The following is a 15,780-nucleotide window of genomic DNA, read 5'->3' as shown; positions in this document are numbered from 1 at the left end:
CATGGACATTCCCATTGTCCATTGGCTCTGGGCTTCCCACAGCAGAACAGCAGAAAAAGCAAGCCGGCAAGTCCAGTCACAGAGCCAAAGCAAAAAAAAAAAAAAAAAAAAGGATAAAAACCAAACCCAACAGAAATAGCAGGATTTTTTGATTTTTGGTCAGAGACACCAGTTGCGTGGTCAGTCCAACAGCTTGTGTGGAAAAGGGAAGAACTGCCTCTCGCCTCGACCCTAGCTCTCTCTGGAAACCCCGGCCTGGCTCCCATTCATGGTGATAGTCCCAGAGCCAGGGAGAATGGGGATGGGGCCAGGAGAGCAGCCACCCCTGGGCACAAAACAAAACAAATCAAAACCCTCCAAAATTATATAGGTTAATAAACCATCTCCATGACGCTTTGTAATGGGAAAGATTGTAATCTGTGTCATCCTGTTCACAGATTCCATGAAACTCCTCCCTGCTCATGTTGTGGCACTGGGTGCCTTTCCTTGTTCCCACCTGGCTTGACTTAGATGTGGGCCGGGATGGCCTGGCCTGTGCCATGTAGCCAGGATCAGAGTTAGCAGCCTTTGCCTCTTCTTTTCAGTGTGGTGACATGAACCATGAACCAGTGTCAGCATGCAGAGTTGGTCACCCTGAGCACTGCCAACCTGTAGGACCTGTTGAGTTTTGGTGTTCCTGCTGGGGAGGGAGAGACAGTGAGGTAGGGGAGGGGTCACTGGGGCTGGCCTGTGGGCTGACGGCAGTGCCAACTGTGCCCTTGTGCCAGCGAGTCTGACAGCTCATGCCTCATGGTATGGAGTTTGCATGGTACCGGCGGGAAAGGCAAGGCAGGTGTTTGTGGGATTTCTGTCTTAAAACACTTGTCAAATACTTTTGAGGTCTTTGGCACCTGTTACTGGTACTGTGGAGTGGACAACTGCTGATGGTTGGCTGCCCAAAAAGCATCTACAGCTGAGAGCTCTGTTGAGTGTGCCATGGCTAGAGCAGCATGGGGAGGGCACAGACTGCAGCCTCAACCTGTCCCCCTTTGCTGTCACAGCATGCTTATCCTGAGGAGCTACAGCAATGCCCCATCCACCCAAGACTGATGCTGTTTCTGATGCTGACCCTGCATGTGGCAGGGCTGCTCCTGGCCTTCCTGCCACCACAGCACTGGAGGGAGGGAGGCAGTGAAGCCAGCTTTCTCCTGCATCTGGGAGTGTCCAACCTATGCCCAGTCCCCAGGGAAATCAGGCCTGGGCAGGTGTGTGTCAGCTCACCATCTCGCCTGGTCCTAAGAGTGCATGAAGCTCAGGAGGGGGTGCTGGGCGCTGTTCCCCTGTGTTTGGGTTTAGCTGCTCTGGTGTTGCATGGGAGCTGTGGCCATTGCAGACACAGGCTAAAAAGTTCTGCTGGCCGAGCTGGACTGCAGCCACTGTTGCAGAGAGCCTGAGGGAACACTCTGTTTGCCCCAGAGAGGTGTCAAGGTGTCGCAGTTTTGGAGACAGGCATGTGACAGAACACACCAAAATTCATGCGACAGCAGCCAAAGTTTATTGTCGGGCGCCCCCTTTTATAGGGGCTTCAAATTTCCTGTGCTTACACACCTGATTGGTTGGGATCTCAACACCACCCAGCTCACTGGCCGATGATATGTCTGCATTCGTAATTAAATGGGATTGGCTGGGATCCCCTGTTTGGATTTGAATCCGACCTATCATTATCATACCCGAGGACTTGTTTACTTCAATTCTCTAACAAACTTAGGCTGGTTGAGTTGCTGTCTGTTATGGCCAATTTATCTGTGCAGCTTCAGATCAGCTGTAGCTGTCACAATTCCCCCTTTCTGTTTAAATATGCAAAGTGTTCTTTGTCATCCTTCTGCAAGGGCCCTTTGCAGACAGGATGACTAGATGGCCTGATGACACAGATGATTCCACCCAACTGGACCAGCCCAGCTCCTCATAGCAGTGGTAGCATTCATATCTAGGAGCTAGCAGAGGGGATCACCAGCAATACAAGATTTCAAAATGGCCGCAAGCTCGTTACTTAGAAGTTACAATTTTACAACTTAACTCTACAAACAGGAAACATTTCAACTTTGGATCCCTGAGAAAACCAAGGAGAAACAATTTGTCTTAGTTCGGGTTTGCAATTCATTCCTTAAATAGTTAATATCATTAAGTCCTCATATCTTTAAATATATTTACAAATTACAACTTTACACTACAAACAATAAACTATTCAACTCAAAACCATCTCGATTAAAAGCACACATTCTTCTGTCACTGATGTCTCCCAAATGTTTATCTTGGTGTTCAAGTAAGGTGATAGGTAGATTGTCTTACCATTGTTGATAATCTTCTGCCTCCGACTGTTGGCTTGCTAGGTCGTGTTATGGCTTGATTGAAAAACATGAGAACACCCAAGACTTTTAAGGGGGAGGTGTACATCCACCCCACACTCCCCCTCTTTCTTTATTTTTACAACTTAACAGGAATATAATTCAACTAACAAAACATGCACTTTTGAATGAAATTACAAAGGTGAGATTTACAACTGCCTATATGCTCTGTCATCATCCAGGGTCTGAGGAGCCCCCTTTTCACAATGGGGACTTGGAGAGCCTTTTCTGGTTTAGGCTTCCATGTCTACCTCAAAGGAAAGGGGTCCAACTTCTGCAAAGCAGAAGCAGCTAGTCAAAGTGACCTACTTTCACTTTTAGCACAGAAACACCTGGGTTTGTTGGCATACTTTCCCTGCCAGCCTTGGCCAGAGCCAAGACCCAGGATGGGAGGGCTTCCCTAACGTATTCTAAAAATAAATCTTTCAGTAATAACTCATAGAACAGCTGGCTTTGTCATATATCCTTATCTAAATAACGAATTATATTATAAATTGCCTGTACATAACTATAATAATGCACATATATATATATACACGTCCCCTTTTGAAAGTGCCATTTACTTTTTTGGCATGAACAAGACAACTCAAAACCATCAAAGGAACCATCCCCGTGTCTTGGTTAGGTTTTTCAGGTCACATCCTGGTTTATGCTTAAAAATGACACATTCTTGTGTTAGTAATGTCCTTAAAATATTTGATTCTCAAGATCCTTGAGTGAAGTCACAAGTGAATTGTCACTACAGGGTTCCCACAGATGGTCCATGGTGTATATGTGGAGCCCTTGGACTTCCCCTGTGAAGGCCTCTTCACTTGGGTGTGATCTTAGCTTATTATTTAATGGGTATATATAACGGTAACAACATTATTTAGCTGTGTTTGTAGAATCCCTTTGCATAGTCACAATACCAAAAACATAGTGCAAAATCAGTTGGGTTATCTGTCTCTATAAATGCAGGTAGCTTGCAGCATTACAGACCAGAGAGACACCTATGTAGTTGTTTCTTGATGTCAGAGGGAATTAAGTTACTCACACAGCTATTGTACTGAGTTAGTCACTGTAAGAAATGACACACTGCAGGCTCCCCAGAAGCCAGAGGAATTGGTATTAATTTTAACATAATCCTTGTCATTTGCAGAGGTGGTGAATACAATGCTGGCTTAATTAAATATGGACAATAATATCTGGTAGAAAAGGTTTCAGGTCATAATAGCTGGTAGAAAAGGTTTCAGATCCTGGCTTCAGTTTACCCTAATTAATGGGACCTCATTAGATAAGTGAATATAAAGTGTCCATTTTGGTTTGGGTCTGTTTGCTTTTAACGCTGCAGTACTTAAAATTGTCAAATCAGCACTTCCGTGAGCACTCATTTTGCAAAACTAAATATTGGGTAATAATTATAGACTACAACAATAACATTCCTCTGTATAAATTAAATCATACTTTGAAGAAATGAGTAGCCTAAGGAGTTATGTACAAAGAAAACCAACAATCATTGTTGAAATGAAATGCAAAATGTTACTGCTACTCCTGCTGTCTCAGATACCTTTGAAATAAATTTAGCAAGACCCTTAGAATGTATTTATAGGTTTACAAGTCAAGTTTCAGAAAAATCAAATCATGTCAAAGAGGATTCTATAAAGCAATGAAAAGCATATGTACATTTTCCTTATAACCTTGGGATTTTACTCCTTAAAGTTATTAAGTTTCTGTATCAGTCTATTTGCAAGGTAACTGTTATAAATTTAGGTACATTTCCCTTTTGATTACAAATAAAGCATTGCACCTTCAAGGCATATAATCTTAAACCATGGTGCCAGATATGCACAGGTCACATTGTGCTCATTGTCTCAAACAAGGTGAGCACAAACATAATAAATCCACTCAGACATGTAAACATGCAACCTGTTATCCAATTGCCCAAACACCTTCTCTCCTAGATTAGTACCTCTGTGTTTGCTTTCGTGAGCTTTAAGTGTTCTTTTGGGGACGTTTCAAACAAACAGTGTCTTTGAATTCTAAAATGTCATAAATATTAAGAAAGTTTATGTCTCAGTGAAGTTGCCTTATGTCTGATGCAGGAAAGTAGCAGGAGGCTGTCACAAAAGGACTGGCAATACTATATATGCCACCTCTTTTCACTGGGCAATTGGTTGGGTCACTGACAGGGTAAATTGAATTTATAATAAAGCTCAGTACTTCTGAAACACAGGATAACTATTTATAGAAGGTCCATCACTGGGAAATATTATATATATGGTGGAAATTAAAGTATTCAAATATTAGTAATATGGTTGGAATAAAGGCATCATCTTTACTCTTAGCAAGAATACCTCCTTTAAAGCAACACACTAGTGTCTTCCCCACTAAAACTTCAAACACTGCAATCCAGAGATGACAAGACTGGAATAAATTCTATTTGATCTAATTTTAAATCTGTAATGAATTTTAATCCCCTATGCTGAATATTTGTGTTGCGCAGATAGAAAGAAAAATTCAACAATTTATGTCTCCTGTGTAATCATCTTATGTTCTGATTCATGATTTTGAAATACTAAGAATTTTACAAGACCTTTAAGGATAATAACTATAGGAATTGCATAAATGTAATAGAAAAGGTTGAATTCAAGAACAAAGCAGTCTTTTCTATTCCGGACTTATTTCAGACTTTCATTCTATGAAAAGTTTTTATACTTCCATGATTTATAGTTTTGGGACTCCATACTAGGCTATCTTAGCAGGCTGACATTAGTTGCAGGGGACATATGGCACAATACAGGGATTTAGAAATCTGTACCTTGGTATTTACTTTGCATGGTATTTTTTTTTTCTTGAAGGATTATTTATCAAATTGAGGGTGACAAAACTAAGTGTTATGTTGCCATTATCCAGAGTTATTGCAAAGTATGTCCAGTCAGATATAGGGTTTTATCATCTGTATCTTACAACAGTACTGTAAGGTGATGAAGTCCAGGTAAATATTACCCTGAATATTGTATGAATATAGTGTATGTATCAGTATGACTCCTTTTTGGAAACAGTTTACTCTGAAGAGTCGGAGAAAAACATTCCAAACTTCTAAGCTTTATAATAAAGCTTTCCACTTACAAGTATATTCCATAGGTTCCCTTTTGGTGTTGTCTCAATAGGCTTCTAAGCTTTAGAGCTTTATATTGTCAGTCTGGCTGGTTTACTATAGATTTGATAATTGTCATATAAACTAAAAATAGCCAACAGCCCCCATCATTGAATAAAATATTTGCACAATTTTTAATGAGCAAAACTTAATTTAGATTTGGAAATCCCATAACTGAAACGGTAAGATTTTTGGAAGAGAAAAATAAATACTTTAATGCTTCTTTTTCTTTGGAGGGTAAAAACAACCTGGAAAATTACTGTGAGTCTTATATGGAAGAGAATTATTAAGTTGAACTACGATCATTAAATATTACACCGTTTTCTGCTGAAATTCTAATACACATTTGAAAGGAAAGGATCCAGTGCTGCCAATCATAACATGAAGACTAAAGCTGTTGTAGGTATATACAAAAATCATTATTAGGATGGGCACTTGTCTCCATGGCAACCATTTGTCCTGTCTGATTCCTGAAAACCTTACCAAAGGAGCTTTTTAATGTTTCTCAGTTCTGTGGGTAGACTTTCTGGGCTTGCCTTGCATGCTGGGCATCTGCACAGCCACGGCTACACCGGGCTGCAGCGGCTGGATGGCCCTGCCTGCTGCCCCCCTCAGTCTCGGGGTCTCCCCAACACAGTTGTGGCCACTCGGCTGTGCTGCTGCCTCTTCTTGCTGCTGCAGGCCGCAGGAATGGGATTGCGGCTGCGGCTGGAGCGGCCTCTGTGCCGGCCGGGATGGAGACCCCAGTCACAGCACTGGCTCGTCAGCAGCAGCTGGCTGGAGCGGCAGATCGGAGCTGCACGGTCCCCCCGCGCGGGGCTGGCAGCACAGCCTCTGACCGCGAAGGTGTGCTGCACAGAGGGCAGGAGAAGCTCGCTGTCTCCCGCCCACCGGGCTCCCCTGGTCCCAGTGCAGTGGTGGCTGTTCAGGGCTCCCCAAGATTGCATCACTCGGTGCGGCTGGACCCACCAGGGTCATATGGAAAACTGCAGCACAGCGCTGACTCGGTAGCAGCAAAGGCATCATCTCTTGTGTGTGTGTCGAGTCCCCTACCAGCATGTGTACAAGGGGTGGTTGCAGCTCTGGTAGTGGCGACGGCAATGCTCGCAGCACGGGGACTTTGGGATCCTCCGTCCTGCCGCTACTTCTGGGAAGGACGTTGGAATGGCGTCCATGGGCCATGGGTATGGGTATCTGTGGTGATGTATCTCCAGGGTTCGCCCATGGGTCGCAGTGGTTAGTGGGCAAGCCCAATGGAATCTGGGTCATAGGTGCAGTTTCAGAGGCAAGCCAGCCAATCAGCCCTGGGAGGAGGCGCTCCAAGCACATCTGTATGGTGAAGGACCTGTCGGTGTGCATTTGGGGTGGCTGCAGGGCTGCTGCGGTGCGGCTGTAGAGCCAGTGTGTCAGGCATGGCTGCAGAGTGCTCGCCTGACACGGCGGCACAGCAGGGCTCAGTGGCAGACGAGGTTCCATAGCTCGACGTGGCTTTGCAGCGTCTCGGTGCGACATCGCAGCGCTCGGCTGTGGCGCTCTCCACTGGTGAGGCGTCCCGGCACAGGGCGGCCTCGCGCTGTGGCGTGGTTTCACAGCACGACGCAGCTGCCTTGCCCGCCCTCCTGTCCCACGCATCTGGTGTGGCACCCCTGCCTCCCGCTGCTCGCCCAGTGCCCTGTCCTTGTGCATGCCTGAGTGGGCGGAGCCTGCAGCGTCCCCACCACCATCGTCCGACTCATCTTTTAACTGTCTCAGCAAATCCAGTACAAGTCTCTAAGGCCTTATAACATCCACAGTGTCTGTAGCAGTTTCCAGAGCTTGTTCCACCAGTCTCCCAGGGCTTTATAACATCCATAACAGCTTCCAGAGCCTGTTCCACAAAATTTAGCCCTCATTCAGATAAAAAGAGGGTCCATACCTTTACCACAGGGTCTTCTTCCACTGAACCTCATGCTCCCATGTTTCCTGGCGACCTCTTCTATTTACAAAGGGTCCGGACCAATGAGGCTTTCCCCATCGCTCTTCACAGCTTCCGTGCTGCTCGAAGCTATACCTGCTGCTCCACTGGGAATACAGTGGCTCTGCTCACTGCTCTCTGCAGCTCCACAGGCTGCAGGCATCTTTCCCTGCTGCCCTCTCTTCCTGCTCTACCCATGGCAGCTGTGGTATCATGTCAGAGGTCACCACTTGTCGCAGTTTTGGAGACAGGCATGTGACAGAACACACCAAAATTCATGCGACAGCAGCCAAAGTTTATTGTCGGGCGCCCCCTTTTATAGGGGCTTCAAATTTCCTGTGCCTACACACCTGATTGGTTGGGATCTCAACACCACCCAGCTCACTGGCCGATGATATGTCTGCATTCGTAATTAAATGGGATTGGCTGGGGTCTCCTGTTTGAATTTGAATCCGACCTATCATTATCATACCCGAGGACTTGTTTACTTCAATTCTCTAACAAACTTAGGCTGGTTGAGTTGGTGTCTGTTATGGCCAATTTATCTGTGCAGCTTCAGATCAGCTGTAGCTGTCACATCCTGGTGCTGCATTGCCACAGACCCCTCATTGATCCACTGGGGAGAAAAGTATGGGGACCTGGTTTGCCCCTGGCACTAAGGTGCTGCTAAGAGCTGGACTTGCAGCTGCAGCCCCTCTGATCAGGCGTGCTGTGGGGGACTTGCTTGGAAATGACCCCTCCCTCAGCCCATCCTCCCTGTAGGCTACAAGGTGGGTGCCACTCATGCAGGGTCCTCCCCGCTGTGGGGGCACAGGCCTGGGGACACAGCCAGCCCAGCCCCAGCACTGCACCTGGGGCTGCTTAAGGGGAGACATGGCTCTTCTCCTCCTTGCTTGGCCCATCTTTGTCCCCATAGCAGCTGTTCCATGGTCACGGTCATAGGGAGCAGCCCACAGCAAGTTCCCGCATCCTCTCCAGTCTGTTGCTGCTGTCATTGCAGCTTGGCAGAGGCTGGTTTGTTTACTTCCCTCTGCTGCTGCAGGGCTGGCAGTGTCCAACAAATCTCTCAGCAGGGCCTGGGCTGTTCCTGGGGCTCTGAGGAGCTGGAGTGTGTTCTGTGCAAACCCCAGACGTGCTGCTTCTTGCTGAGACTGTGGCTGCCATATTGGTCTTGGCTGGTGGGTTTCAGGCAGCTGAGCTGTGGTGATAACTGTGGCTGGGCTCTTGCCGTGGCTCAGCAGAGCAGATATCCCCAAGCTTGTCCCTGAGAGTTTCATTCTGGCAGCTTTGTTGCTCTGAGCAGCCCTGGGGTTGGATCAGCCTTCTGGAGGGATGAATAGAAGGATGGAGATTCAGCAGTCTCATCATTGTGAATTTTTTTTGTGTTGTGTCTTGCAGAAATAACATTCATCCCAGATTTGATGATAATGAAAATACAGAAAAAAGAAAAGCAGGTTTGTGACCCTCTCTCCTTCTCCCAATTCAGCTGTCAAGGCCTGAGGACCGTGTCCCATGTGGAAATTGTTGCAACTGATGTGTGGTGGGCAAGTGTTGTCTTGAATTTCCAGGCAGGGGTGCAGCTCAGGTCAAATTTCAAGGACATGAGCTGTACCCCAGAGTGGGTGGGCCTGATGGGACCATTGGACAAAGTGGGGTTTATCTTCAGCAGTGGAAGTGCTCTTGATGCTGCCCCAGTGGAGGAGCAGCCCTTCTTTTAGTCTCAAAGTCCACAATATTGGTTCTTGCTGTAATCTCCTTAAAAAGCCACATGTTTGCTGTGATTGCTGCTGCTAACATGATACACCAAGACTAATACCAGCTGGGAGATTCAGGAACATCATGTCTGGGAGCTGTGAGAGCTTGGACAGGGGGGAATTTTCTTCCCTTACTCAGAAGAAATCCCATCTCACAAAGCTGTCATTTCTGGATTGCTGCATTGGATCATAACAGCCTGCTGCTCCCAGAGGAGGTTTATGAGCCAGTGGTCTCTGTATTAAGTGTGTGCAGGGGAAGAGCCTGACTGGTGGCACTCTGCTGACGGGAAAGGACCTGTTACATGCATGGAGAGCCACTCTGCCTGTGGGGCTGAAATATGGCTGGAGGTATAAAACAAACTGGTCTGCCTGGAGCTAATTTGTGTCGGCGCTGCTTTTAATAGGAAACCATTCAAGTGAACACTGAGCAAAGGGATAAATCTGCTTGAGAGCACAAGCCTGTGCCATTTCTAACCAGTGCTGAACAGCATGTGATACTCAGGGCAGCCCAGATCACACTGCCATGGCAGGTTAATGGGAGGAGGAAGGGAAGGAAGTGTTTTGAAGAGGTCAGTGTGCTGTTCTGGGCTTCCAGCGAGGCAAATGCTGCAGATATTGAATGGTGTGTGTTCAGAGCACCAGTACTGTAGGAAGTAATGAGTTTAGCAGTGTGTCCTGAAGATAATGTGAAGAAGCAGAACCAGCCTCAAAGTGAGGAAGAGGAGCAAGGGATCATGGAAGGTCTTGTGTACCAGCATGGCTGGATTGCTCCTGATAGGGCAGAGCAAAGGCCTCTGGAGGAGAGCAGGATGCTTTGGGGTGTGGGTTGGTGATCTCCCTCCTCTGATAGCAAAGCCCAGGTAAGAAATTCATGCCACTCGTTGGGCTAATATAGCATGTTTGGTTGCTCTGGAGTGGGATTACTGAAATGACATGGGGTTTAAGCATGGCAAAACCATCCTTCCCCACCATTGGGAGATTTTAGAGTGCTCAGCTGAAAATTGTTTTCTATAGCTATTGCTGCAGATAAAATCTGAGAGAGAGATAAAGGCATGTGGTGTGAGGAAGGCGGGATAGAGTGTTCCAGCTGCTCATCTCCTGAGATCTCTAAGCCAGCAGCAGTGTAGGACGAACCTTGCAGCATGTCATGAGGTGGGGTGCAGCATTCCCAAATTCAGTGTTTGGAAGAAAGCCTGGCCAAGCAGGGCTCCTGCAGGCATTCTGGGTGCCTGGTTGAGGTGGTGAAGGGGTAGGTGGCTCCCTGTCATGCTCAGATAAGCAGCACTGGGGGCAAACCTCGCAAGGGGTGGCCTTCCACATCACTCTGGACACCTGAGCTAAGGAGTGCCCACACCTTGTAAACAGACTTCTCATGGCACCAAGAGGGGCTGTTGCCTTCCATTGAACAGTCTCTCTGGAGAAGATGAGATGCTTATGTGGTTCTAAGGCTCTCAAAAGTCATATGTTTCCCTGGCAGCCTCTCACCTGCAGAAACTCCATGTTGGTCATCATAAGGTGTGTAGGATCAGGCCCATGGATGAAAAGATTGGCAAAATGCTGGTATCCTTCATACTGGTGGAGGATGGCAGGGTGTTGCGGTGTTGATGTGAGAGTCCCCAGGACAAGGTGAGAGATGAGAATTGGCTCCAAGTTCTCAGAAGGCTCATATATTATATTATGATATTATATTATATTAAAAGAAAACCATATTCTAAAATTGTACTAAAGAAAGAGAAAGGAGACATCAGAAGGCTAGAACAAGAATGATAATAAAAACTTGTGAGTGACCAGAGTCCCGACACAGCTGCACTAGGATTGGTCATTAATTAAAAACAATTCACGTGCTGAGTAAACAATTCTCCAAATCACATTCCAGGGGAGCAAAACATGGAGAGGCTGAGGCTTCTCATTTTGCCAGGAGAAGAAGTCCTGGCAAAGGGATTTTCCAGAAAATATCATGGTGACAGCAGGGGAACTGTCAACTGCCTTTGGGAAAAAATACTGGATGTACTCTCTCCTTTCCCTGGTCCTTGGCTGTCCTAGGCCAGTGCTTTGTCTTCCCTGTGTTCACTGCCAGTGGATTAGGAATCTCGGCTGGAGAGATGGGGTCTCAAAGTGGGATGTCTGGGGAGGAGCTCCTCTCGGTGCTCCCTTGGTGCCCCCTGTAGCAGTGCTTCTGTTCCTGTGCAAATTATGATGGGTTGGGTTACAGGGCACTGCCAGCTGGTTCACTCGTGTGAGGGGTTGTTGTTAGCAAAGGCAGGGGCTGTGTTTCCACAACTCTTTTTCCTTAGTGATGCACAAAAATCTGGTACATTTGTCATCAAGCTGTGACTAACTTGTGAAACCTGTCACTTGTCTCATGACACAAGTTTTCATGCCAGGGTGCCTTGTCTGCTGGTGGAGGTGGGACAGGACTGCCTGGTTACCCCCGAAAGCAATGACAAGTGATGGATTTCCTTTGAGGGCTCAGCACCATCATTCCCTGGACTGTCTCTCCTGTCCTGCTTGTCCCTGGGCATTGAAGGGTCTTTTCTATTCTTTATTTCTTCCAAACTCTGACTTGTTAAATAGCCAGAGAAATAATGAATAAAATAAATGCAGTTATCCCACAGTGCCTCTAAATCTCCTTATTCTACAGCCATGAAAATGCTCCCATCCTGCATGGACTGTGAGAGCAGAGCAGAATTGCATTGAGACAGAGAGGTGGAAAGTCCTGTGACCCTTTAGCCTTCTCCTGGAGGGGTCTTCTGACTTTCCATCCTGGGCTTGGGAGTGGCAGGAATGGCTGGATCCCCTGCAGTCTGCAGATAGCAGTGGGAGGCATTGGGAACAGACCAGGGCTGCAGGTATCTTGTGGCTGCTGGGTGGGCAGCCCTTGCAAGAGGGAGACCCTGGGAGCATCTGGGGGAGCTCTGCTTGCCTTTGCTTCAAGCCCTCACTGCATAAAATGAAGGACTTTCCTGAATTTTATGGGTCTGTTTATGTGAAAGTGAGCTTTGCTGTCTCATATCCTGCAAATGCAGTTGGGGGTTTTTACCAGAGTTCCCAGAGGCTGTGGCAGGCTCCTGAGCAGTGGGAGCAGCACCAGGGGCAGGGCTGTCCAAGCCCGAGGGCACTTGTAGCTCTGTCCCAGGCTGCCTGTGGCCTTTTTTGTCATGGTGACACTGTCAGGTCTGATGACCCCGTAATGCTGGGGTGGAGTTTTGGGCACTCACTCTGTAAGGGTGAAGGGTGGGGGAGCAGTGAGCTGCCAGGGTGCCCTTCTCCTGCACACACAGCCACAAGTGCTGGGTCTTCCCCAAGCTCCAAGGGCTGCACAGGTTTTCGTCCTGCGTGGGGAGGACAGCCTGGACAGCCCAGGGCAGCAGCATTGCCCTCTGCTCCACCCATTCCCTCTGCTAGGATGGTGGGCACACGTGTGCCCCCTGCCAGGGCTGGCCCTGTCGCCGGACAGAGCTTCGGAGCTGTAGTTGTTGAGAGCTGCATTGTGGTGGAGCATCTTGGGAACAGAGCCAGGCCCCACCTCCACTGCACTCATGCCACGGTGACTGCAGAGCCTGCTCAGAGACATGATGGAAGGTGGCACTTGTATATTTTTAGCTTCTTGTTGTATCGGATTAAGAACTGGAAACAAGGGGTGCAGACACTGTGAACCTGAGCACAACAGCCCATGCTGTACACAGCGCTGGTGGGGATGGGGCTGCTGGAGTGTTTGGCTCACCAGCCTGCCAAAACCCTCTGTGTCAAAGAAGCTGCCTGTTCTGCTCCTGTTGGGCTCTGCAACCAGCTGTGTGGATAGACTGGGCTGGAGGGGCCAGCCTGACCATCTCAGGAAGGCAGAACTGTGTCGTGCTGCCCATCCTGCAGTGGTAGGCTGGCTGGTGGCTTTGGTTAGTGCTGGGGGGGGGTGGGCAACCCCCAGGCATCAGTCCCTGCCTAAAGAGCATGGAAACCTTTATGACCCCTGCAGTCAGGGTCCCTGTGGACACTCCTCATACAGAACAGATCTCTGTGGGGTTTGATACATGCCCTAGACCCAAATGCAGGCTTCTGCAGAGCTCTCCTGATGCGCTGCAGGAAAGCTTGGCCAAGCATGCAGCAAACAGGGCTTGACTGGTCCTAGCAGCTGGGAGCAAGGTGGCATGTGCTGCTGGCTGTGGTCGCACTGCCTGGTGAGGCTGTGTTGTGTGGATGTCATCTGAGCCTGCTTGCCAGAGGAGGTGGATCTGCTCTTGGTGTTGTGACCATTGGAAGAGCTCATCTGTGGCCTTCTTACTAGACAGAGCTGCCATTCAGATCCTGAGGCTAGGGCAGAGCTTTGCCCTGCTGGGAAAGAGCCACACTGCTCTTGGAGAGGAAAGCCTGCAGGATGGATTATGTGCTAGGCATGAAACTTTTAGTCTTTTCTCCTTCCTGCACCCAAACTCATGGGACAGTGCAGGGTTTGGATATGGATCAGGCTCCAACACCCAGCAGTGTGGATGCAACATCTCCTTCATCCCCATCGCATCTCCTGGCAGTGCTGGCATGTGACTCCTACCATGTGGGGCCAGAGGAGCTTCTCTGCTCCTGTCTCTCACAGATATTATTAATTATTATTATTATTACTACTGCTGCTGCTGAAAGTGCATAAGCTGTGTAAATCAGCGCTTCCTTTGTGGGGCAGCAGATGTTGCTACTTCTCCTCTCCACCTTCTGTTTGCAGTTCCCTCTTTTCTGCTGTTATTCCCCTTGCAGGTACCTGTTGCAGGCAGGTGAGGCTGCAGGTTTTGTCCCTGGCTCACCATAGGCAGTCCTGCTGGCCTTGCCCTAAGCAGGTGTGGGGCAAACACTGCTGAATTTCCCTGCTCCTCAGCTCCCATGCATGTGCCAGGGGAGTTGGTTAACTGTCCCTTCACGTGCCTGTGCACCCAGCTTTGCTGGGGGGCTTGCAGAGGATCCAGGGTGCTGTGTGAGCCTCATGGGCTGGAGCAGCCAGGGCATCCCACAGGCTCAGCAGTCTGGGGGAGGGAGCTCTTCGAGTAACAGGGGCAGGAGCTGCTTTGCCTCCCCCCTCCTGGTGGTGTTTTCCACCAAATCCTGAATAAAAACTTGGCATTCAAGCTGAGACTATAAATGAAACAAAAGAATTTTAAGTTAAGGAAACACACCACACCATTAAGGCCCACCCTGACCTTGGTTTTGCCCTAGAATGGGGTCTTACAATTATAAGTGCACTCTGTTAGTCTCTGCAGCTCTCTGGGGAGTTTTTAAACATTTTTTTTTCTCCTGACCTTCTATTTGACAGTAGTTAGACACATGGACCAAGACTCCCTGCTCCAGCTGATGCTGAAGGACTGTATGAAATGTAATTTATAGAAGATTCCTCTGTGAATAAAAAAAAACATCACAAAGTGTATTCTGGAAATGTGAAATTATTACAATCATCACAAAAAAAAAATCCAGTTGAGAGGCAGTACAAAAGCATAGTTCTAGGGATAAAAAGTGTTCTGGGGAAGAAGAGCACGCCTGGATTATTTTACCATAGGTTCAGAGATGGGCATCCTCTACCAAATTGTGGAAGTCATCATCTTTACTTCTCCACTCCAAAATACCCAGAAACAACAAAGCTGCTTGCTTAGGGATACATGTAAAATGGGTATGTAGAATGGGCAGTTGAATGGAAAATTATGTTTCTATTTAGTTTAAGAAAGTGATAGTAAGAAAAAGGACGCATGCTCTGTGAATTTAAAAGTAACCCTGTAGCAAGGCAGGGCATCACATTAGGAACCACTGAAGACCTGGAGTCTAATAACAGATCTTTTTCCAATTCTCTTGGGATTTAAAAAGTCTTTAAGAGGAGTCACAGAGTAAATAGGGTGAGGTCAAGTGAGGGCTCATGGAAAGTGAGTGTTGGCAGAACAGCTCAGTTAAATACGCTCTCTACCCAGAGCCATCTTTGTTGCCAGAGGCATCAGAAGGTTGCCCTTAAAGGGTGTGGCAAAGATATTTTTAAACAAAGTCACATAAGCCACCTGTTTTGAGGGTCTTCACTCTGGAGTTGTAAAGGAACACTGTGAGATTTGGAATTGCTAATAAATAGTGTTGGGCCATCACCCATTAGGACCATGGAAGGGGAAAGGGGAGTAAATGTGAAACTAAAGGTCAATAGATTCACTTAGGTATTGAGTAAATAGTTAGGAACTATAATAATTAAGCACTTTGTTTCTGAAAATACTACACTGGTGAATAGTCAACATGACTTTTGCAAAGCAGAGTTAGTCCTTGCAATCTCTTGGGGATTTTAAAGATAACTGGCTCACAGGGCTGAAGTTGGGCTGGGCTGGTGCAAGACTCAGGGGCTCCCAACCAGCAGCTGAGAAGGTTTCTCACTGAATGCTTGTAAACATGTGAAGTGTTGTCCTGATGAAAGGTCTTTCTGTAAATTAGTGACTGGTTAAAGGCAAGGAAACCAAATACAGGGAAGATGCTGCTGCTTTCACAGCACAAATAGGGAAAGAAGGGTTCTGGTTGATTCCTGCAGTCATCTGAGCTGCTGAAATGGAGTGG

The 15,780-nt window shown here is 47.5% G+C and overlaps 1 protein-coding gene across 1 annotated transcript in view; it reads left to right on the top strand.

The window, feature by feature from the left end:
• The window catches only part of CHD6 (chromodomain helicase DNA binding protein 6), a 95,513-nt gene that overhangs the window by 33,209 nt on the left and 46,524 nt on the right, over nucleotides 1-15,780 (top strand). The window contains 1 exon segment of the mRNA XM_030963178.1: nucleotides 8,873-8,928. Within this exon segment, the coding sequence (XP_030819038.1) occupies nucleotides 8,896-8,928 (33 nt within the window). The 5' untranslated portion in view covers nucleotides 8,873-8,895.

The sequence above is a fragment of the Camarhynchus parvulus genome, chromosome 20, assembly GCF_901933205.1.
Source record: "Camarhynchus parvulus chromosome 20, STF_HiC, whole genome shotgun sequence".
NCBI lineage: Eukaryota > Metazoa > Chordata > Aves > Passeriformes > Thraupidae > Camarhynchus > Camarhynchus parvulus.
Note: the sequence above shows the minus strand (reverse complement) of the source record. Positions and strands in the feature narration are given on the sequence as shown.